The following is a 23,514-nucleotide window of genomic DNA, read 5'->3' as shown; positions in this document are numbered from 1 at the left end:
TGGCTAACAGATGCTAGGTGAGCGACCAGACAAAGAAATACCCGTTATGATGAGAAAAATAATCGGACACAGCTTCCCTTCGCCCGGACGCGGGTCACCGGAGCTTTGGCGGCCCGATCCTCGGCCGCAGAAGCTGTCTCTAAGGGCGTGGAATGTCACCCCTATGGCAGGAAAGGTGGTCGAGCTGGTGTGCGAAGTTCAGAAGTTCCAACTAGATATAGTCAGGCTCACTTCATCAGTTCAGAGAAGGGTATAGAGCAGGGGTGCTCACACTTTTTCAGAATGCGAGCTGCTTATAAAATGACCAAGTCAAAATTATCTACCTTCCGGGTAGCGTATGTTCATATATGTGTATATAATTATATGTTTATATATTGAGGATTCATTGAGGATTCTTTATTTACAATGTATGTTGATGTGCCTTGCATAACCGCATGAGCCAATGTTGCACAACACAACATGATTAACTATGAACATCTATTTTTTGTTTTTGTTTTATGTTATGCTGCCCATTAATTGAATGCGAGACTCCAGTTCCTTTTACAGATGTTTATTTCTCTGCAAAATGCCAACACACCGTAGAACTAAAAGTTCAGACATACAACATAAAACAACTCATTACATTTATGACAAAGATAGCTTTGCTTAGCGTCAAAGTTGAGCACGAGACAATGCAAAATAGTACTGACCACTTTGGCCTGCTTTCAACTAACGGCAGTCTTCTCCCAGAGATAATCATTACTGTCAAAGATGTATATTCACTCGGCTTTGGCAAAACAACAAGGAATGACAAGGAAAAAATAAGCAACACGCGTGGCGAATGCCGCAACTTCTCAGTCTCTGCGTAAAGCGTACAGAGATTCTGTAAGACGCAACTTCCGGTATGACATTTTCAAAATAAAAACATTGTATTTCAAAATGCAGATGGCAGCCATTACAAATGTCATGCGATCTACCAATACTACCATTGCGATCGACTGATAGCTCGCGATCGACGTATTGAGGACCCCTGGTATAGAGGGACTCTATTCCACAGTTGCCCGTGTTGAGAGGCGCCGAGCTGATGTGGGCATAATTACTGGCGTGCCCATACGTTTGTGTTTACCACGGGGGATGAGAGGGTAGCATCCCTCTGCCTTTGATTGAGGGGACAGGTCCTGATTGATGTTTGTGACTATGCACCATACAGGCGTTCGGAGTACCCACCCGTTTTGGAGTCCTTGGAGGGAGTGCTCGAGAGCACAGGAGGATGGATGCATGGATGGATGAATGAATGAATGTTTAATTTGCAGCTCAATGTTGAATTAAATATGCTGAAAAGTGCCCATTGAATATTTTGATGGTTATACAATTCAGTGTTAGTAATACAAATTCAGTATCTGATGGCACAGATATACTTCCATGCGTCATGCTGTGGAATGGGAGGACTATTTATGACAATATGAGTTATGAGACACTATTACACATTTTTTTATTTTTTTGTTGTTATTGATTACATTTTATGCAGTTGATGTTTGTGTACAAACATCGTAATTTGCCTCGACCATTTTAATACTGAATAAAGCAATTAATTCTTAACTATTCCATTTGCTTCCTAACTTGTCTTCTATCTGCCCTTCTTTTGTTGCCTCTAATATCCTTTATAGAAGAGTCCGGTAAGCCTTTGCCTTGCATGATGTGTGTTTAGGATTTATATGAATTATTTTTCCCCCTGAAATATTTCTATCCACCCATCCACATTCTTGCGCTTATCCACAGTCGGTCGCAGGGACAAGAGCTTTAGCATGGAAGCCCAGACTTCCCTCTCACCTTGAGAGCTTCGCAACAGACCGATGCATAGTCCACATCACTGCAGATGATGCACTGATCCGCCTTTCGATCTCCTGTTCCGTTCTCCCCTCACTCAAGACCCCAAAATACTTGAACTCCTCCACTTGGGGCAGGATCTCCCGACCTGGAGAGGGCACTCGAGCCTATTCCGCCTCAGGACCATTATTTCATATTTGGAGATGATAGTCATCCTAGCACATTTTTCCGGACGATGTATTTACCCTGAAAATATCACGATAAATGATAGTATCATTTATTTGTTTGTTGTTGGGTTTTTTTTAATGCCACTGATATACTGAAAATGTACATTCTTTTTAAGTGCAATTATTTTTCAATACTCAAGGATAACGCTGGTGTCAGGCCAAAACCTCAAGTCACATTTTGGTGAGTTTCGTATTTTTTCTGACTGACTATTGGTCAGTCCACACATAAAAATATAATTAAATAATAAAGACTCAGGGTCTGTTATTTTTTTTAACTACACCAGTATTCAACAAATATTAACACATACACCACTTATTATACTATCTGTAGTGGCAGAATAAAATTGTCTTTCCTTCTTCTTCCTTCCTGAACAATTTCTTAATTTTCCTTTTTTTAATTCTCCTAGGAACATTAGAGCAGCACTGCGCACAGGAGTGCTTTACTGTATATATGTTTAATATGAATGCTTCAAAGACTAAATCACTCACAGAATTATTTACTTAGCAGTGACCTTTAAACAATGCACATTGCACACATACCTGCGCACACACATATTTTTAAATAAATGAAAGGCCCCAAACATTTTAGTGCTAACGCTCATTTTCACTTGAAGACATTCTCAAGGACCAAAATGAAAACAAATAACTGCAGCCCATGGTGTCCTGGTGCCAAATTCATGCATTGACACCCTTAAATGTTTGAACATGGTGTTCGTTATGAACAGCCCATGTCAAGCCCAGAAGTCAAATAACAGAACACGTCTTGAGTTCTGATCGGGGTGCCCTTTCCATGTTGTCCGTTCGGGCTGAGCCTGAACTGGGTACCATGGGTGCAGGCTTCGCCACCACACCCTCACCAGAGCCCCGTCTCCAGGCCTGTCTCCAGAAGGGGGCCCCGGTGAACCCGCGTCCGGGCAAGGCAAAACTTAATCCAATACTTTTATCTATCATAAGGGTCTTTTGAGCCGTGCTATGTCTGCTCCCTCCCCTAGGACCTGTTTACCATGGGTGATCCTGCCAGGGGCATAAAGCCCCAGACAACTAAGCTCCTATAGGATCATTTGGACATTCAAACCCTACAACCACCAAAAGGAATATACTTGTATTGACATACACAATTTATTGAATCTGCAAAACATTGCATATTTAACAAGGTTACTTTGAGTGCAGTAACATTGTTGCCAAACTATCTGTACTGACTTTTAAATGGCATTTGAATTCTTGAGCTCAGTGCTATTCCCTAAAAAACAAAGCTGTGCACAGAAATAAGGATGTTTTGATTCAAATTATATTTGAAGAACCCCTTTGAAATGAATCAATCCTTAATATACACATTGTATTTTTTTCATTTTTTATATTTACGTGTTAAATTAATCGTTGCAATGTTGTCAAGTTTTAAACAAGAATTGCAAAATTCTGCATGAGTCCTTCACCTTTGAGAACATTTTAATATTTAATTTTTATTTTATGTAATTTTACATTGAGTACTACATACTGCCTCTGACTCGAGTCAGTCGACGGCCGCAAAGTATGAGGAAATGCTGACAAATCAGTGTGCATTGAGGAGGAGGAAGTGATAATCATTCGCCGAATCAGCTGTCAGGACTCGGTCACGTGACTCTGTCCGCACTTGAGCTAAGCTATGTTTCAAGTATGGAGGAGTGTCCGGCGGGGAATAATAGCAAGGCGCGAGTCCACGTCATCCGTAGTCTGTAAATGGTTTGGGGTTGACAAGACTGACGTCGGTGGGAATAACATTGTTAGATGTGGCAAAACGGTCACCGGGAAGAGCAATTCTGTTGCACCACGAGCTATATGGATTACGAGGAAAACTTGGCGACCGCGCAACCACGCTAAACAAAAGCTTAAACACACACACTCAGAAAACAATCGGCGAGTTGAACCAACAAATATAAACGCACGCACGCACACACACTCAGTACTTCAGCAAGCAAGTCAAACGTGACATCCTGGATTATCGGTTAACGTTCAGTTTACACGCTTTTAGTCCGCATCATTCATAACTTGCAATTTTCGGTAAATTGCAGTTTTGTTATTCAACTTTATTCTGAATACGTTGGGCAATGTATGAAAATGGCTGTTGTCATGACGACGTCTTTTTTTCCCCTCGCTGGGTGACACTTCGTCACACGTCACATATCAAATACATTTTTTCTCATTCTGATTTCTGTAGTTAACACCCTTTTCCTCATTCTTATTGCTCTAGTAATTGGCAATGGTACACCAGTTCTTACTGCAGCTCAAAATGTCACATCATTATGGAATAATAGCAGAGACATTTAAACGACATAAATATTCCCAAAAATCAATGTAACTCTATACATATTTTTTTTCTTTTTTGTTAAATATTGTCGTAGAATATCATTATGTTTTGCAGAAGCTGTGTTTAGCAATTTAAAAGAGATGTTCACAAACTCAGTCTATCCACAATTGGTCTGTGAAGCAAGTACAGATTTAACATCTTTTTTGTAGAATACTGTCTAGTTTTTTTTTTTTTTTAAATATTGAGATGTTTTTTTTTTCCCCCATATCGCCCACCCCTACTATCCATCCATCCAACGCGGGCGTGCTGGAGCCTATCCCAGCTGTCTTTGGGCAGTAGGCGGGGTACACCCTGAACTGGTTGCCAGCCAATCGCAGGGCACACACAAACAAACAACCAGTCACGCTCACAATCATATTTAGGGACAATTTAGACTGCATGTTTTTCCAATGTGGGAGGAAACCGGAGTACCACGCAGGCACGGGGAGAACATGCAAACTCCACACAGGAAGGCCGGGGCCGGATTCAAACCCATTACCTCTGCATTGTGAGGCGGACGTGCTAACCAGTCGATCACCGTGCCGCCCCAATATAATGCTATTGTTTTCATTTTACATGACATTTTCAAGTTCTACTCTTACAACTGAAACAAACACTGAGACATTTTCTGGGCTGTACAGTTCTCATGATAACTGACAGTGAGAGAAGCAAAAAGGTCATCGTGTCATCATTTCCTGTTTACATTGTGAGAATGACAATGATTGGTTATGAGAAATGGTGTTGCACTGTATCCAGTTCCACAGCATCCAATGAAATGAATCATTTCCATCATACCCCTACCTCTGTTGCATCACGGTAATCGCTCATGGCTCACTGCACAACTGGAGCACAATAGGGAGGGGTGGCGAGAGGAAAAAAATGGTTAATGCGAACATGGGCAAGATTTCAATGTAAATTGAAGATGAAAATGATGAAGGCAATAGAGAGCATAATAGGGGGAAAATAGATGTTAATAATAATTTTGGCTTGAAATAAGTTATTAGGTAAGAACATTAAAATTTCAGAGGAGGAAGCTTAAGAAATTGCTGTTATTATTGTCTTACTTCGCCAACATCCTTGATACATTTTTCCAGGTTTTACAGTATTGATGGGGGTAAATGCACACAAAAATCTAAAAATCAGTGTGGATAAAACAACACTTATACTACTTATATATTTATTTGAACTGAGTGAGATGTGTTAGTGTGCTCAAACTGTTTTAGACTGCTCGCACAATGCTGCACTGACCTTTTCTAAAAAAAAAAAAAAACTAAAAAATAAAAATCCTGGAGATTAGAGGTGAAGATCTTATTTCTTGCACTGTCATACTCATTCCCTCATTGACCCGCCTTACCAAATTGCTGCAGCTATCTTCCTCTGATTCACGTGATGTCTGTGTTACTGATTTGTTACTCTCTGACCAGGTATCTCTTCTCTCTTCCTTTTTGCTGGTCACAGAGACGTAGCCCGGTAAGTGTCCTCTGCCTCCATTTCTCCTTGGTCAAGCTATATGCACAGTGTGTCACATGGCACTTGCCTAAATACAAGAGAATATACATAGATGGGCTCAGTGGCTGAAGTGATGCATTGAAATGCTCATAGTAAATATAGAACTATGGATAAAAGTTGTAAAAGGATTACTGTGGATGTATACAGTACATATGGATTCTCAAGGTCACTTATGTGCATGTGTTCTTGTTTTCCATTATGAACGGCTTCATGCTTGCTCCCAGTACTGGGGAAAAAACATTTCAATTCCAACAGCTGGACTCTTTGATGTTTTACCTCAGTCACTACCCATCGTGTCTTCTCACATCCTCTGGTCTGCTCCCAGGCTTTCCCCTCTCACTCTTTCTCCTCGTGTGCCCTCTCTGCCCCCCTTGGTCTGCTCATGGGGACTTCATACATGCATGCACATGCAGACATGACTGTTTAAGAGCAGAGCTGCAATATCGTTTCTCTGTCGCCGCTCCAGCAGAAGTTAATTTTCTTTACCGTCATTTCAAACCTTGTCATCACAGTCTTTGTTTTGCTCTAAGCAAGCATTGAAAGGCTTCCACTATGCAATTAATGCAATTATTTCTGTGAAGATAAACTATTACTGTACTTAACACTGTATGGTTGTGTGCTGTAATTGGTTCAGGGATCCAATATAGTTCAGGTAAATACTTTATTAATTAATTCTAACACTCATTTTTATACTCAGTGATCACGGCTTTGTGAATTTGGTCTTAACATTTTCATGAAATTATATTTATGAGGTAAAAGTTGCTCTCTTTTAAGATTACAGTGATTCAGTGATTATATTTAGGTATATTTTAGGGTTTTGTGCATTTAGGTTTTTAAACTTAATTTTTGTTTTTGTTGTTTTAGGGGTTGAAAAGGAACACCTCCAGTAAGTATCAGATTCTTTAAACCTCCCGTTAAGCGTACTCTTACAGAACTGGTCGAATGCTATGCAAGACTTACGTATATACTGCACAAAATGTTATATCAAGGTGAAGAGATTGTCAGACCAAGACGTGTTGTTCCCACTGTGGCCCCCACACCTGCTCTTGCACCACAAGCTCTCAGGTATGTACATCTCTGTTCACTCACAAGGGGTTCATGACATTGTGGCTGTGTAAGGCATCGGTCCCAAACCTTTTTTTCACCACAGGCCGCTATCATGTAAGGACATATTTTGATGGATCGGTGCAGAAACAAATAAAAATGGAGGTGACAGCCCTGTGAGATGCCTACTCAATATATAAAGAATATTGACTTGGAGGACTTAAAAAAGAGGGGTGATTGAAATTCTATCTCAGAAGTAGGGGTAGGCAATATGAACCAAAAGTGTTTTCATATTTTTTCTAAAAACTCGATATCAATAATTTGACGATATTCTACAACAAAATGTAAATCTGCACTTCCTTTACAGAACAATTATGGATAGCGTTTGTGAACAACAGCTCTTGTTTATATTTTAAATTGCATCATACTGGAACGCATTGCACAACAATATTCTGACTTCAAATTATGTATCAACTATATGGTGTTTTTATTTATTTTTGTGAATATTTATGAGGATTTAATCTCCTATTATTCCCTAATGACAGATATCACCACATTTTGAGCTGCAGTAAGTACTGCTCTACCACTGCAAACTGAGAATGAGAAAATATGTTTACTACAGCAGTCAGAATGAAAACAATAAGTTTTATTTAATTATTTGGTGATTTATGCGACATGTGCCACCCTACACTGCAAAAACAGTTGGGTCAAAAATAACTATTTTGGGGTTAAATTTGACCCAATTGTTGTGTTAAAAAAGGACCGACCCAGACTTGTCTCAATTTGAACCAAAAAATTGGGTTATTCAGTTTTGACCCAACTTTAAGGGTTAAATGAACACAACGAATTGGGTCAAAACAATGCAAATAATTGGGTTATTCCACTATTTATTTATTTATTTATTTTATTTATAATGCTAAGGATACTGTCCCATCCCCCAAAATGTTTTAATGACAACAAGTGAAAGTTTAAAAAAAAAAAAAATTGTCAGACACCCATTCTTAGGGGTGACACGTTTGGGAAAAAAAGGGCTCGATTAAGCAAGGGCGGAAGTGCATTTTAGTCCGGCCCACTAATCGGTCCTCATGCGTGTGACATGGTCACAAGGCAGCCAAATTTCATCTCAGCCTACTCAGTTATATGCTTATGTTAACATGGCAGGGAGGGCATTGTTTGTTGTGCGGTCCTCAGTCATGGTTTCATAAAGTAGAATGCATATGTGTCCAGAATTTAATTCAGCACATTCATGGTGGAAGTGAGAACAAATATAAATGAAATAGTAGTGTTTAGAATTATGGCAAAGTCATATATTTTGTGTCATGGTGCTATATGAATTGAATGAATAAGACACCAATGGCAGTCTGCAAAGTAGTGTCAGTGACAATCACTCCGATTGGCTGTCAGCCAGGAAATGCAAATCAGTGCATGAGATAAATTTGTAAAATGCTATACAATTTATTTCATTTCTTTAAACCAAGCATTGCTTCCTTGCGGTCATCACCAGACAAGTCAAGTCAAATTTATTTATACAGCCCTTAATCACAGGAAAATCTCAAAGGGCTTCACATATGCACCAGATCATATACACAACATCCCCTGATCTTAACCCCCAGGAGGGCAAGGAAAAACTAAAAAAACCCATCTGGGGAAAAGTGAGAAACCTTGAGAAGTGACCACAGGTGGGGGAATTCCCCTTCCAGGATGATCAGGCTGCAATGGATGCCGAGTGGGCAACATTGAACACACATTATAGTACTATACAGTGTTTGTTAAAGTGATGTGAAAGTTAATCAAATGAAGTGTTGCAGGAAGATGACATCGATGAAGTGAGCAGGGGCCCAATAGTCGTGAATGTAGAAATCTCCGTAACAGCGCCTCCAAGGATGTGGTCAGCCTCCAATCTTGTAGCAGTCAGTTGCTGTTGGATCGAAACAGCAACCTCCAATTCGGTCGTCATCACCTAATTCCCAAGCCTGGGAAAAGGGGGCAGAAAAAGAATAGAAGCGGCAGTAAAGACGCCAAAACAAACAGTTCAACTAAATGTAGAATCGTACAAATAAGTCTTTTAATACTAGACATGGGAAGACCACAGAGCAAAACGTTACAATAATCTAGGCGAGACGTAACAAACGCGTGGATTAAAATTTCTGCATCACTATTCGACAGAATTGGAAGAATTTTAGCAATATTACGGAGATGGGAAAATGCGGTTTTAGTAATATTCTTAATGTGCATTTGACAAAGACAGAGTTGGGTCGAATATAACACAGAGATTTTTTGTTGAATCACTTTGTGTAATAGTACATTTACCGAGCCTCAGAGTGGTGTTTTTAAATAGATGCCTATGACGAGCAGGGGCAATAATCAACATCTCAGTTTTATCGGAGTCAAAAAGCAAAAAATTGAGAGACATTCATTCTTTAATCTCGGCAAGGCACGCTTCTAAATTACAGCAATTAGCCGGGTTTGTTATCTTGAGCGGCATATATAATTGGGTATCGTCAGCATAACAATGAAAACTAATGTTATATTTAAGTATAATATCACCAAGCGGAAGCATGTAGATGCTAAACAATAGGGGTCCTAGTACGGATCCCTGCTGGACTCCACATGTAACTTTACAAAACCCAGAAGTCGTTTGCCATGAATTACACAGTGCGTCCTTTCTGAGAGGTCAATTTAAACCAGGTAAGTGCTAAACCTGAGATACCAACACATCCTTCAAGGCGTTCTAGTGGTATGTTATGATCGACGGTGTCAAAAGCAGCACTAAGGTCAAGTAAGAGTAGTATTGATGAGGTGTCGGAGTCCATAGCTAAGAGAAGATCATTAGTCACTTTAGCAAGAGCCGTCTCAGTTGAGTAATGGGCTTTGAATCCTGACTGAAGAATTTCAAATCGATTATTAGTGGCCATATAGTCACTAAGCTGTTGCGCTACAACTTTTTCGAGAATTTTCGCAATAAACGGGAGATTTGAAACCGGCCTATAATTACTGAGGTTCTCTGGATCAAGATTTGGACGCTTAAGCAGAGGTCGAATAACAGCGGTCTTAAAAGCTGCTGGTACAGTGCACGAGGTGAGTGATAAGTTGATGATATTTAAGACGGAGGGTCCCAGGGTTGTAAACAATTCTTTGATGAGTTTACCAGGAAGCGGGTCGAGCACGCAAGTTTTCTGTTTTGCTGCACCAACTAATTTTGCTAGGCTTTCAAGAGATACTATTTTAAAAAGAGATAGGGTTGTCAGACAGTTATCAGCCATAATACCCCTACTAGCATCAGTATTCGCGGAATTCAACAGGGTTTTAGCAGCGGTGTCTTTAATCTGGTCCCGAATGCGCTCAATCTTCTGCGTAAAGAATTGCATGAAGTCATGGGCTGAATAAGGTGAGCTATTAGAGGTCGGCAGCTATAGCATTAGCATTGCCACTAGGGCTGCTCGATTAAGCGATTTTGCACCGAAACCGAATTTTCTGGATAAAACAATGTAAAAAACGTTCAAATCGGCACGTTCGATTTTTTAATTTTTGGTGTATCTAAGCCACCGTAGTTTCCTCTGCATTTCCGCTTCATCCCATGAGCGTGCAGTCCGATAACAACAACAACAACATCCATGGCTACCGGTGATTCTGCTATTTGCTCAGGCAAGTGAGCGTTTAGTTAATAAATCGGGCAAATATAGATCTGTAGTGCAGTGTGTGCCCCGCATAAACAATACAACCCGTGAGCAAGTTACTCAACGTCTGAAAGGTATCCCTTTTTTATCCTTTTCAACGGACCTCTCGTCCAACCGGTGCATTGACAGTGCATTGTATTATTGAGTGACAATTTTGCACTAATCATTGATTTATGTTTAAGTAAGACCAGGGAGAAAGGTGAAAGGCTAGTCACTAGCTGGTTGGCAAAATGACTTGCTGACAGACTGGTTGGTTTACAGACTTGACTGTCGTCCTTCTGTCATGTTGATGATTTCGTTTCAGATGGTATATGCACTTTCTTCATTCATTATTGGTTTAATTAAGAACAGATCTGAAATCTATTGTGTAGGTAAAATGCTGCTAATCCCAATGGATTGTTCTGTGTGTATTAAGTTAAATTGACTGGCATTTTGAGTTCAAAGAAAGAAAAATTAAGATTAAATAAAATACATTCAAAATACTTCATTTTTCATTATTTTTTTATATTACAAAGAAATCGTAATCGTAAAATCGGGTTTGAGAGCAAATATTCTGGATTTTCTTGTTAGGCAAAATTGAACAGCCCTAATTGCCACTGTATCAAATGAATATTTAGGATTGGTTTTATTTAGAACAATTAATTAGGAAAAGTAATTAGTTTTGGCTAAGGCGAGTGCTTCTTTATATATTAGTAAGCTATCAAACCATGCCTGATAGAAGACCTCAAGTTTAGTCGCACGCCATTTGCGCTCTAGCTACCTGCATAATTGTTTAAGTGAGCGGGTTTCCTCAGTAAACCACGGAGTCGGCCGTTTAGGACGAATTTTAGGTCTTAATGGTGCTACGGAGTCAAGCGCATTTAACAGAGCAGCATTAAAATCATTTGTGAGATTGTCAATCGAACCAATATAGCTCGGAAACAAAGCAGTTGGCAGGGGTAGTAGCTCAGCGCAGCTAATAAAACTAATATTTCGGCTGCTAAAACTTTGATTGTGGTCAGACGATGGTAATGAGCCCGCACTTCAAATTTTATAAAGTAATAGTCAGACATAACAGTAGTAATGTATACGGCAACACCATTACATTTGAGCATGCTAAACCTCGGGTTAGTACCAAATCTAAAGTATTACCATTTTAATGCGTCACTTTGTCAATTATCTGCGTGAAATCAAAGCTATCCATTATTGTCTGAAACGCTGCTGTAAGTGGTTCAGACGGGAGATTCATATGAATGTTAAAGTCACCCATAATCACTATATTATCTGCATGAGTTACCATATAAGACAAAATCTCAGAAAACTCGTCTAAAAATCCAGCGTAGGAGCTGGGGGGACGGTAAATAACTGTGAGAAAAAACAGCAATGAGGCTGTAGTTTGCATAATGAGAACTTCAAATGTTTTAAAGGCATCGCTAGAATGCGAGCTAAGTTTGAAATCAGATTCATAAATAAGGGCTACACTCCCACCTTTCTTATGAGGGCACGTAACATGTGAACTAACGAAGTTTGGAGGCGAGGCCTCATTTAGCGGTAAAAAATTATCAGGTTTTTACCAGGTCTCTCAAAGCCCAATCATGTTCAGTTTATGGTCTCTTATGAGGTCATTAACTAACAGGGCTTTCGAAGAGAGTTATCTAATATTAAACAAACCGAGTTTCAGTAAAATAGGTTTATCCATATAATTGCCCATAATAGGATTCCTAATCATAATATTAATAAGATTGCGTTCCCTGGGTGCTGTATTGTACCTCGAACAACTATAAGCGCGGCGGGATGGTACGACTGTCGGAATATGGTAGTTATTTATCGGCTCTCGAGTACTATTATTATATTGCACCACCTCAGTAGAAACAATATCGCTATGTGATGCAGGAATATGTGGTGTGTACGGATCTAATCTAAATAAAAAACTTATGTGTGTTGTCAGAGTCTAGCATAGCGCCAGTTAACTCTAGACTTACAGACTCCATACCCGTTCTTACAGGCTCACTAATCGCCTGTAACCCAACTGCCTCACACTTTCACACGTGCTGTGATGAGTTGTGGGTCCATCTTGAAAAGTGTGTTGAGATATATTGACCTCTTGAGGAGAGTTGCGCTCAACAGTTTTCAATCTCCAAGCAAGGTAACCAGAACCACTCTGGTAATCATAGAAATGTTCCTGTGGATTACAGTAAACACATAAAGTTAATATATTAATAATATTAATAATAATATTATTATATTATTTGGAGAACGCACAGTTCTTGTGAAGTATCACATCCTACAATGGCAGCAGACTAATGCCTATTTTTATTTTCTTTTACGATTACAGCACTCGTCCTGTCCAACACACACGCTCAGTTACAAGCAACTCGTTTTCAAAAGATTACAATGTGTGAAGTACTTACCAAAACAGTGTGATAAATGAAGAAATCCAAATGTCCAAATGCTTCGTGTGTAGACGTATGTCGGTGGCTGTCATGGCCGCCAGTCATACTTAATTCAAGTGTACATCTGGCACCTGTGTATGGGCCTGTAAGGTTGATTTTTGACCCAACATAAAACATTACTGGCATATAACCCAATATATAGTTCATTTGAACCAACAATTGGATTAATTTATAAGAAATAACCCAGAATTTTGACTCAACACAAACAATTCAAAAATTGGGTTAATGAATTAACCCAACTGTTTTAGAGTGTAGAATACAGGTATGTCATTTGTGGAGGGTCCTTAACACAGATGGTAAGAAGAGAGAGAGAGAGAGAGAGAGCGCGTCTGGCGCTGTTATTTCATATACATTTGTAGTGACAACAAATTCAGCCATATAATATGCTCACATGAAGTAATGTTGTGCTGATGGCGTCGTTGGTTATGTTTCGGTAACGTTTACTTGGTTTGTCAATGTTACAGTGTGTTTGTTTGCTCAACTTGGCGAGGTTTTTCTGAGTGTGTATGTTTACTTAGCTTTTCTTGAGCGTGCTTGTGGAGTTGAAGTTTTCCTTGTAATCCATAGGGTGTGTGGTGGAACCGATTTGCAGGTGACTTGCTCCTCAGGGTGACCGTTTTGGCACATCTAACAATGTTATTCAGACCGGCGTCATTTTTGCCAACCCCGAATCATTTCCAGGCTAGGGACATTAAATTAGATGGCTGAGACAGGACACGCCTTCATATTTAAAACAACGTTGTGTTCCCTGGGCTGCTATCAGAGTCACGTGACTGAATTCTGCCTGCTCATTCGCAGAATGGTTTCTCACTTCCTCCTCCTTTGCCGTCCATGCATGCTGATTCGCAGAATGAGGATTTTATGACTTCCTCCTTCATTGCTGCCATCCATTGACTCGTTCGTCTTTTCTCTTCGAGACACTATAAATACTCGATAGAATGGATGGATGGATGGATGGAAAATTGCACATCGTGAAACCAACGTTGGCGATAATACCGATGAGGGTATAGTGTATATCGCTCATCCCTACTGAGAAGTACAAATTCTGACAGTCTTGTGTACCGTACCTAACACACCAGTAGTTGTAGCCTTAATGTCCTCTGTTTTACCGGAGACTTTTGTTGTTTTATGTGGTGAAAATCGAAGGGACTGGTCCTCATAGATCTGAGGGGGTGTGTCCTATTCCTAATCTTAGTGGATAACAGAGTTGTTGGCTGTAGCGCTACAATTCTTTCCCAAGTATTTTTCTTTTGCCTCTTTTTTTGTCTCGTGGCCGGTGGCCCTGGCAGGCCCATTGAACCGTCCGCGGCCCATCTAGGAAAACCCTGCCTCCCCTGTAGGCCCACCTGCCCCTGCCTGTTATACAGTTTATTTTACTGTGCAATGCAGGCAAATATTATCCGTTACCACTACTGTGTTCGAGCATTTAATGATTGGCAGTTTGCAGTGTCTTCTTAATGCAATTTTAATTATGGCGCAGCTGATATTGCAAGCACAGTGTTATCATTGTCAGCTACAATATATGTCCTGGATGATAAGATGACACGAATTGTGTTTGATGTTATCTTTTTTTTTCCTGCAGCAGCCAGCAGACACCAGCCTCTGAAGTAACAACAGATTTGTTTGGGCCTCCTTTGGAAACAGCATTTGGAGAACAGAAAATAGAAGGTAATAAATGTCCTTCTTCCCTATGCCACTATGTCTTGGCTGTGGTCACAATTTAAAGTGGCACTCGGGGGGCCTTTTTTATTTGCCCTGTGTAGCCTGTTTATATGCAGAGTCTGTTTTCAGATGCTCTTATTCAATCCTGTTGGATTTATCGGTGCAGACTGCAGGGGAGCTCTTAGCTGTTGCATAACTCCCACATTTCATGTATTTATTCAGGAAATGAATTGGATTTAGGTGTGGCACAATGCTCTTCCAGTGTCAACTACTCATGTCTTGTACTCACTGTCTTTCTTCATACAGTTCCACCTCTGAGTGATGATTAATAATAATTTAGAGCAGTGTCTGAAATGGATGAAATATTTTTCATCAAACATTGAACTGCCATAACATTTATAGTATTGTTTGTACACAAAATGTATCTGTATTTTATGTGAGAGTCTTTAACTCTCATGATTTGGTGTTCTGTTTCCTCCTGAACCAAGTGGTTCTGTCTGAGTCTGGTGTGTGGGGGGCTTCTGTGTCAGAGCCTGACTCCTCTTTGACAAGACCCTTCCCCACAGGAAGTAAGTTTAGAATTTCCTGCTAATTTTCTGTGCCGCTTCATCTCCCTGGTGACTGTACACATGTCTGTCAAGTCATCTCACAAGCCCCCTCATCTACTAAAACAAGAATACTATGTATGGCTATAACACTCACTCGGTGTAAACCTTTCCATTTTATCACAAAATGACTCATTGTTGGTTGGAGTTTTTTCTTCTTTCATATACATTGCTGTGGAAAGTTTGAGGATCCACATTTCTTGTTTTCTTCCTTATGCTTTAGTGTGGTATTATTAATGGATGTGCAATGTTGCATGGTTAATGTTTCTTGGGCCGTTTTTATTGTCCTTTAGGTTATGTCCACACACATGAGGGTACTATTCGATTAAAAATGTTGATTTCAATTTCATTTCCGAATTAAAATGTATTCAGAGGCATGCAAGTGCATGCCAAAGCTACAGTTCAAGGTGTAGCCTGTCAATAGTCAATGAATGCTTGAAGAAAAGTATTTTCAAGAAAAAGCACTTAAAAAATATTGGTGAATATATTTACTGGCCACTTCCTATAAATACTGGTTACTTAATAATATTTTTTGCAATTACTTGTGTTAAGCTATTTAACACATTCTTGTCTTGTTGGTTCAATGCAAACTGCTGTCAGTTTATCACCTTTCAAAATGAATGTAATTTGCAAGGGCAGCCGAAGAATTTGGTGTGCAGCTCTGACAATAAAGAAAATGATAATAAAAAATACAAATCCCGATTCCCATGAACTTGTGATGTGTAAAACATAAATAAGAACAGAATCCAATGATTTGCAATTCCTTTTGAACCTATATTCCACTGAACAGAATACAAAGGCAAGATATTTAATGTTCAAACTGATTAACATCAACTCTTTTTCTAAAATATTCTCTCATTTTGCATTTGACATGTGGCAAAAAAGCTGGGACGGGTCAACAAAAGACTGGGAATGTTCAGGAATGCTAAAAAAAAAACACCTGCTTTGAACATTCCACAGGTGAGCAGGTTAATTGGAAAAAGGCGAGTGTCATGATTGTGTATAAAAGGAGCAGCCCCGAAAGGCTCAGTTATTCAAAAGCAAGGATGATTCTCTGCTTTGTGAACATTTGCATCAGCAAATAGTCCAACAGTTTAAAAGCATTGTTTGTCAACATACAATTGCAAGGAATTTATGGATTTCATTATCTACTGTGCATGATATGAGCAAAAGATACAGATAATCTGGAGACATCTCTGCATATAAACTGCAAGGCCGAAAGCTAACATTGAAACCCACGACCTTTGATCCGTCAAACGGCACTGCAATAAAAAGTAGCTTCATTGTGTAAAGGGCATTGTCACATGCGCTCAGGAAAATTTTGAAAACCTTTGTCAGTAATTCATATCTACCATACAAATGAAAAGCCATATATGACAACTCCCAGAAACGTCTCTGACTTCTCTGGCCCAAGGTCATCTGAGATGGACTGGTGCAAAATGGAAAAGTTTTCTGTGGTCTGACGAGTCCACATTTCAAATTTGTTTTTGGAAATCATGGACGTTGTGTATTCCGAGCCGAGGAGAAAAAGGACCTTCTGGATTGTTATTGGCGCAAAATTCAAAAGCATGGGTGTGTTAGTGCCCATGAGATGAGTAACTTGCCCAGAATGTATGTGAAGGCAACATTAATGATGAAAGGTACATGCAGATTTTGGAGCAAAATATGCTGCCATCTAATAAACTCTTTTTCAGGGATGTCTTTGCTTACATCTGCAAGATAATGCCAAGCCACATGTGTTACAACAGCGTAGCGTCGGAGCAAAAGAGTGCAAGTACTAGACAGTCTAACAGTGCAGACCAGTTTACCATTGAAAATGTGTGGCGCATTGTGAAGCGCAAACTACGCCAGTGGGGAACCCATACCGTTGAGCAACTGAAGTTGAAAATGGGAAGGAACTTCACCCACAAAAGCCTCAACTATCACTGTCCTCCATTCCCAAGCGCTTATTGAGTGTTGTTAAACGGAATGGTAACGTAATACAACAAAGAAGAGGTGAACTCTTGCCTGTCCCAGCTTTTTTGGAATATGCTGCAAGCAACAAATTCAAAATGTGTAAATATTTGCAAAAAAGCAGTTTGAGCCAGCTTGAGCATTAAATATCCTCTCTTTTTAACACATTCAATTGAACATACATTCAAAATGATTTGCCAATCATTGTATTCTGTTTTTATTTACTTTTCACACACCGTCCCAACTTGATTGGATGTGGGCTTCGTAACACAGTTTACTAAATTAACACAATGAGTGAGCTCATGTACAAAACGACCAATCTTGATAGGCAACGCAAAATGCTGACAGCCTAAATCTAAATTTAATTCAGGTGTTAACCCCCAAAAGAAAACAAATGAAGAAAAAATGTGTTTTGTTTTGTTTTTCATGAAGTGGACATTGCCTAATTTATGGTTTGTGTTGTTTACTCTTTATTTTTTGGGAAACTAACATAGAAAATCAGATCACATTTTCGCATCATTGAAATACTGACATATTACCGTTTTTGATTAGACATTAGGAATCTGTGTTAATTGTTTCACTGGCAATATCTGCAGCTCCACCAACACTTCCACCCAAGAATCTCCCAACGTCTCCTCTGACAACTGACCCTGCCTTGAGAGATGACACTGGTAACATGTTTTTAGTATTTAATCCTCACCATTATATCAGGAAATTGTTTTTTCCCCCTGTCTAGTCCTTATTTCGGTGTATAGTGCTGAACAAATTTATTCATCTTGTCATTAACAGGAGAATTTACTCGGGAAGCACATCAGGGAGTGCTTTAATGTGGACTATTTTTACCCCAGTATAGTCTTTACGTTTTACTTTTTAAACAGGAATGAGGAATTTTTAACTGAATTCACCTTTATTTAGCTTAATTGACAGAAATCTGGGCTTCTTTTATCCATCCATCCATTATCTATACCGCTTATCCTCACAAGGGTCGTAGGCATGCTGGAGCCTATCCCAGCTGTCTTCGGGCAGTAGGCCGGGGACACCCTGAATTAGTTGCCAGCCAATCGCAGGGCACACAGAGACAAACAAACAACCGTACTCACAATCAGACCTAGGGGCAATTTAGAGTGTCCAATCAACTTACCATGTATTTTTTTGGAATGCGGGAGGAAACCGGAGTACCTGGAGAAAACCCACGCAGGCACGGGGAGAACATGCAAACTCCACACAGGGAGGCCGGAGCCGGGATCGAACCCACGTCCTCTGAACTGTGAGGCGAATGTGCTGGGCTTCTTTTAGAAGTCAGAAAATATAAAGCATAACATTTAACTATTAAGACTATTTTTCAGGATTAAGTAAATACCTCTGATTTTACTTTTTAACCAAGAAATAATAACAACAATAGCAATTACATTTCAGCAATAAAGATATTTTAAAGACCTTCTGGGTACTATTGTTCAAACTATTATGGAACGATAAAAAATATTTGGGGGGTGATTACCAACACTTAATTTAGGGCAGCTGTGGCAGAAACCTTAAACATTTAGTGGTCATCCAATGAATTGTATATACAGTAGGACAGTGCCCTCCATATTTATTGGCACCCCTGGTTGCGATAAGTCAAAAGCCTTTTAAAATGAATAAACATTTCATTGCAGAAGCATACTTTCATACTCAGTGCTTTAAGTGGAAAAAAATAATTGCCGGTACTCCCCTTATTCGACTGTTGCCAGGTAAATTAGATGGTGGGTAACAGCAGGTCATTAAGTGAAATAATTAATTAATTGATTAATAAGTAAATATAGATTATAAATAATAAACATACAATAAAAAAAGGCAATTTTTTTTTTTCTGTTTGAGTTTGAAATGTCCGACTGCATTTGAATGCACCTCATGTGTCATGCGCATCACAAAATGTCAACGTTTGCTCCCGTTAACGGGTAGCCGACTTATGCCGTATCTCAAATGTATTTTCTTTTTCCATCATCTTCTTGCTTCCTTGTGTATCAGGGCTTTATCGTCCTGTTTAAACACACTAATCAGTAATCACCTCTTCAAACAGTTTGTGATTAAAGAATGGTTGTCTGTCTCAGATTTATCGACAGAAGCTGAGAACTCAAAAAGAAAGACATCCATAGCTGACTCGGATAACCTTTTTGGACCCGAGCAGGCTCCTCCTGCAAATGAGGATGCAGGTGACATGTGGGTGTGCTTCAATGAGAAGTCTCCTGACCGGCCACCTCTACCAAAGGAGCCTGCGCCTCCACTTCCTTTTTCCCCAGCTCCTCCAGATGAGGCAGCACCTCCATTATCAGCCTCACCCCCTCCTCCTGAATCTCCTGCCCCACCTTTACCTATATCACCACCTCCTGCAGAAGACACAGCACTTCATCTCCCTAAACCGCCTTCTCCAAAAGAAGTTCAGATTTCCCCTCTTGCAAGTTCCCCACCACCGTCAGAGGAGCCTTCTGCACCCTCTGTCCCTTCAGGGTCTTCTACACCCGAGGACCGAAATCCACTCTCGCCTACCACTTCGTCACTCCCTTCACCCAAGGAGATATCATCTCTTCCGACTTCAACTCATCATCAACCTGTTGATTCGCCAGCTAGCATCCCAACAACTCCAAAATCAAGCACGCCTCCATCAGTGACTTTACCTGAAAAGGAAACAGCAACATGCTCCATTCCACCAAGCCAGACAGAGAATACAAATGAATCGCGACCCAAAGAGGATGAAGGTCAAATTGCCACCTCGCCCAAAGATGCAAGCCAGGGGAATCGAACTCCACCTCCACCACCCCCTCCCCCAACATACCGGACGGTGGTCTCATCACCAGGTCCAACGTCAGGGGCGGCTGGTACGAAAAGCGGTGAGTCGATGAAGATTATGCCCTACAATTTGTATTGTAGATTCTGCCTGCTAGGCAGCAGGGTCAGAAAATGTTGCTCTGTTTGCAAAAGGCTGTGAATTGAAAATCTTGTTGTTTTCTTTACCCTACATAAAACACATTACACGTTTTACAGGTTCCTCCTCTCCAGTACGGCCTACCACTCCTCTAAGCATCAACTCCACTCCACCTCCTCCTCCACCCCGCCCCCCTTCACGACCCAAACTTCCGCCAGGAAAACCAAGTGTAGGAGATAGTGTAAGTAGATTTCAATTTATTTTCTACCACAACAAGTGTTACCCCCGGGCAAATTGGTGAACGCCGTTTTATGTATATGTGTATATATTTGAATGATCGACCTTCATCGGCGCATCTGTTTTCCGAAGCTGATCCATGATTGGTTGTTACCTGAGCAACTGTGATGTCATTTTCAGTTGACAACAAGTGACAAAATGGCCGCCCCCAGAGTTGGAAAAAATGGTTGGATTTGACTAATTAATTCATATTCCACAAACACAATATCACTCAGAATGCTTTTATTAGACTAGTGGGGCTGCATAGAACATATTCTTGTAAAATAAATGTTTGGGTTGACTTTCCCTTCAAAAAAGGATTGTTTTACTGTTCAACAACTTTTCCTTTTTAATTGTTTCAGAATCGTCCATTTAGTCCACCAGTTCATGCAGCCAGCCCCCCTCCAATTGCTCCTTTGGCCCGGGCAGAGAGCACCTCTTCCATCTCCTCTACCAACTCTTTGAGTGCTGCCACCACTCCCACAGTCAGTAAAGACCTCGCTGTTACAGGTTTGTACACCATTGCATGTACATGAACTTTAACAGCTGAACATATTATTTATTGGTAGGAATTCTCATATGGGTTTGATATTGTTTGTGCTGCCAGTACTGGCCACTTTGAGCACTTGTAAAACATGAAATCAAAACTTGAAGGTATGTACAACACGTTTCCAAGCTAGAGTTCTCTATTGTTATTCGTTTTTGAAATATCACGCGATGAAGTTGTCATTTGGACAAGTCACGGTTGCTAACCTCTCTGTCGCTCCCTCAACTCTTATGCTGTTCACTGAGGTGGCTTCATATCAGGCAAGGCAGACATAGGCTATTTTAGAAGTATCTTTGGGTTTGCCCTGTGAAATCTACCTGATCGGCTCCAATTTCCGATCACGTGATTGGGCATCCCTAATTATGAACACACACATACATGAGTGTTGAAGTTGTTAAAAAAGTGTGTAACTAGTAGCACACTATCCAACTTTGAATTAAAGATGCAAGTGTCAAACTTTATATTGTAACATTAGCATAATGCGGCCCAAGAGTGGAAGGCTTTTAAAATATAGTGTCGATCTCATTTGAAATGTTATTTTTCAGCGTTACACAGTTTGGCTTTGGTAACGATAAACAATAGAACATTAACTAACACGAACATGAACTACCGGTAGATTAAGACTTTAACTCATGAATCTTAAATGCAATCCCTAGATTTTTTTTATTTTTATATATTGATTTGTATTTTTTTTTCAGTGGAAAAAGTGAATGGGCTTGACAATATAAAACAGAGCCAGGAATGTCGAGATACTTAATTTGTATTCTTGGGTTTTACCTTTTCAGTGTACTGTATTTATTGTTTAAGTGTTTTTTCATACATTTTCATGTGTGTTGCCACATTGGTTTGATTTGCTCTCTTTTGTGCTACCTATGTTTTTATTTGTCCTTTGGCTTGTCAGAAGACGATGCTTATGTAGACAAGCTGCCTTCATTTGAGAGACATTTTGATTCATTTGCAGGTATAGTAGAGACATCCTCAGGGAGTAAGGGGGTGGGTCGCTTTTGTTTGATATTCTTCACCTACAGTACACATGATGAAATAAATTCAGTTGGTTGCTTTGTCTGTAAATGCCAGTCAAATATAGGTAGGTAATGGGACAGTGACATAGGTTCTTGGCACGTTTCTTCTCAGGTTGGGAACTGAAACAACATATTGGCAGTCAGCGATTCATTAATTTACCCGACTACAAATTTCGATTTGGTGTGTGGATGCTGAAAGATGCTGTTGGCAATTTAAATGGCAGGATTTCCGGACTATAAGCCGCTACTATTTTCCCACATTTTAAATGTGTCGCCACGGTTTACTGATGAGTTTCAGATTTCCCCATAGTTTCATCACATCTGACTAATGAAATTAGCGAACACGTCACAGTGGACCAATGAAACTGTCCAACTCTGCCCTCATTGAATATTTATCAGCCGTTTGCGGTTGGAGTGCGCACGTGAGAGGACAGAGTGAGCTGCATGAAGAGAGAAATGTGGAAGCCTGTATGCGTAGCGGTGCCCGGCTGTTTAAGCAGCAATTGAGAGCGAAAAGAAGAATTGTGAGTTGAGTTTACTGATCATAGGGAACAAGTGCCATAAATACAGTGCGACTACTATCTCCCTTTTATTTGTTTGGCGAGTGACTCCCACCATCGCTGACAACAGGCAGGACAGCAAGTCCGGTCATGGAGCGACATCCCCTCTCGGACTTATACATATACATATAAAATAAGTACGTCTAATCCCTCTCTCTCCCCAACACGTAACAAACTGGTTTCCAAAGGCTGCACTGCTGCATGGTGAAGCTTATCGCCAAATTTGCTTTGTGTAACAACGAGAGACTGAGAAGTTCTGGGAAATTACTGTGTAACTAGTTGTCTTTGGCATTGTTTGGGGGGAAAAAAAACATCTTCTGGTGTTAAAAGACGTTTTTTTTTAATGCATCTCAGTGACCTCTTTCTTTGCAAAAACATCCCATGTTGTAATGTGGAGATGGCTATTAGTACGAAGCGGTCATTGTATGTACAAATTTGATTGGCAGATGGCAGAATTTGGAAGTTGCGTCTTTCAATCAGTTGCATTTTGTAGTTCAGAAATTACGGTACGTGTATCATCATGGTCCTTACATCATAGCAGTCCCCATAAATAAATACATTTTGTAGAGCGGCCACGTGAGAAACTGGAACAGTTGTTGAGGTCTTAATCAATTGTCACCCCCCAAAAAAACGTGTCCACAGTGTGCATCAATAGTCCTATATTTTGAGCTCCAACCAGTGTATTAGCCATTCCTAGGTCAGACTCGTGGCATTGGTACGTGAGTGGTTAGCACATCTGTGACCTGTAAGTATGACTCAAAATATTAAAAACCATACTGAAGCTGACGCAATAGTATGGTACGCTTGTATAGGGCAAACAAATACCGGTAGCATGATTTTAAAAAATGTGGATTGTATTTTGAAGCCATTTGTGTTGCGCTGCCTGCCTCTCAGCATTCACATAATTAAAGCCGGAAGTGACACAAACTTCCAGTATGTAGAATTATGTCCAGTGTAGATAGCCCAGCA

At 40.1% G+C, this 23,514-nt stretch overlaps 1 protein-coding gene and 1 pseudogene across 11 annotated transcripts in view; one reads left to right on the top strand and one right to left on the bottom strand.

Annotated features, from left to right (window-relative positions):
* The window catches only part of sgip1a (SH3GL interacting endocytic adaptor 1a), an 87,197-nt gene that overhangs the window by 46,575 nt on the left and 17,108 nt on the right, over window positions 1-23,514 (top strand). For 5 of the 11 annotated variants that reach the window (XM_086046452.1, XM_086046453.1, XM_086046448.1 and 2 more), the window contains 10 exons: window positions 5,815-5,826; window positions 6,730-6,751; window positions 6,855-6,930; window positions 14,601-14,686; window positions 15,169-15,249; window positions 17,835-17,909; window positions 19,329-20,105; window positions 20,260-20,381; window positions 20,779-20,926; window positions 21,865-21,924. In XM_086046452.1, the coding sequence (XP_085902578.1) occupies window positions 5,815-5,826; window positions 6,730-6,751; window positions 6,855-6,930; window positions 14,601-14,686; window positions 15,169-15,249; window positions 17,835-17,909; window positions 19,329-20,105; window positions 20,260-20,381; window positions 20,779-20,926; window positions 21,865-21,924 (1,459 nt within the window). The remainder of the gene's footprint in view (window positions 1-5,814; window positions 5,827-6,729; window positions 6,752-6,854; window positions 6,931-14,600; window positions 14,687-15,168; window positions 15,250-17,834; window positions 17,910-19,328; window positions 20,106-20,259; window positions 20,382-20,778; window positions 20,927-21,864; window positions 21,925-23,514) is intronic. The other 6 variants (XM_086046454.1, XM_086046458.1, XM_086046459.1 and 3 more) reach the window with 4 other exon arrangements.
* LOC147138060 (uncharacterized) lies at window positions 9,226-12,276 on the bottom strand (annotated as a pseudogene).

Source organism: Filicampus tigris, chromosome 12 (assembly GCF_054856515.1).
Source record: "Filicampus tigris isolate MCC_2025a chromosome 12, RoL_Ftig_1.0, whole genome shotgun sequence".
NCBI lineage: Eukaryota > Metazoa > Chordata > Actinopteri > Syngnathiformes > Syngnathidae > Filicampus > Filicampus tigris.
Note: the sequence above shows the minus strand (reverse complement) of the source record. Positions and strands in the feature narration are given on the sequence as shown.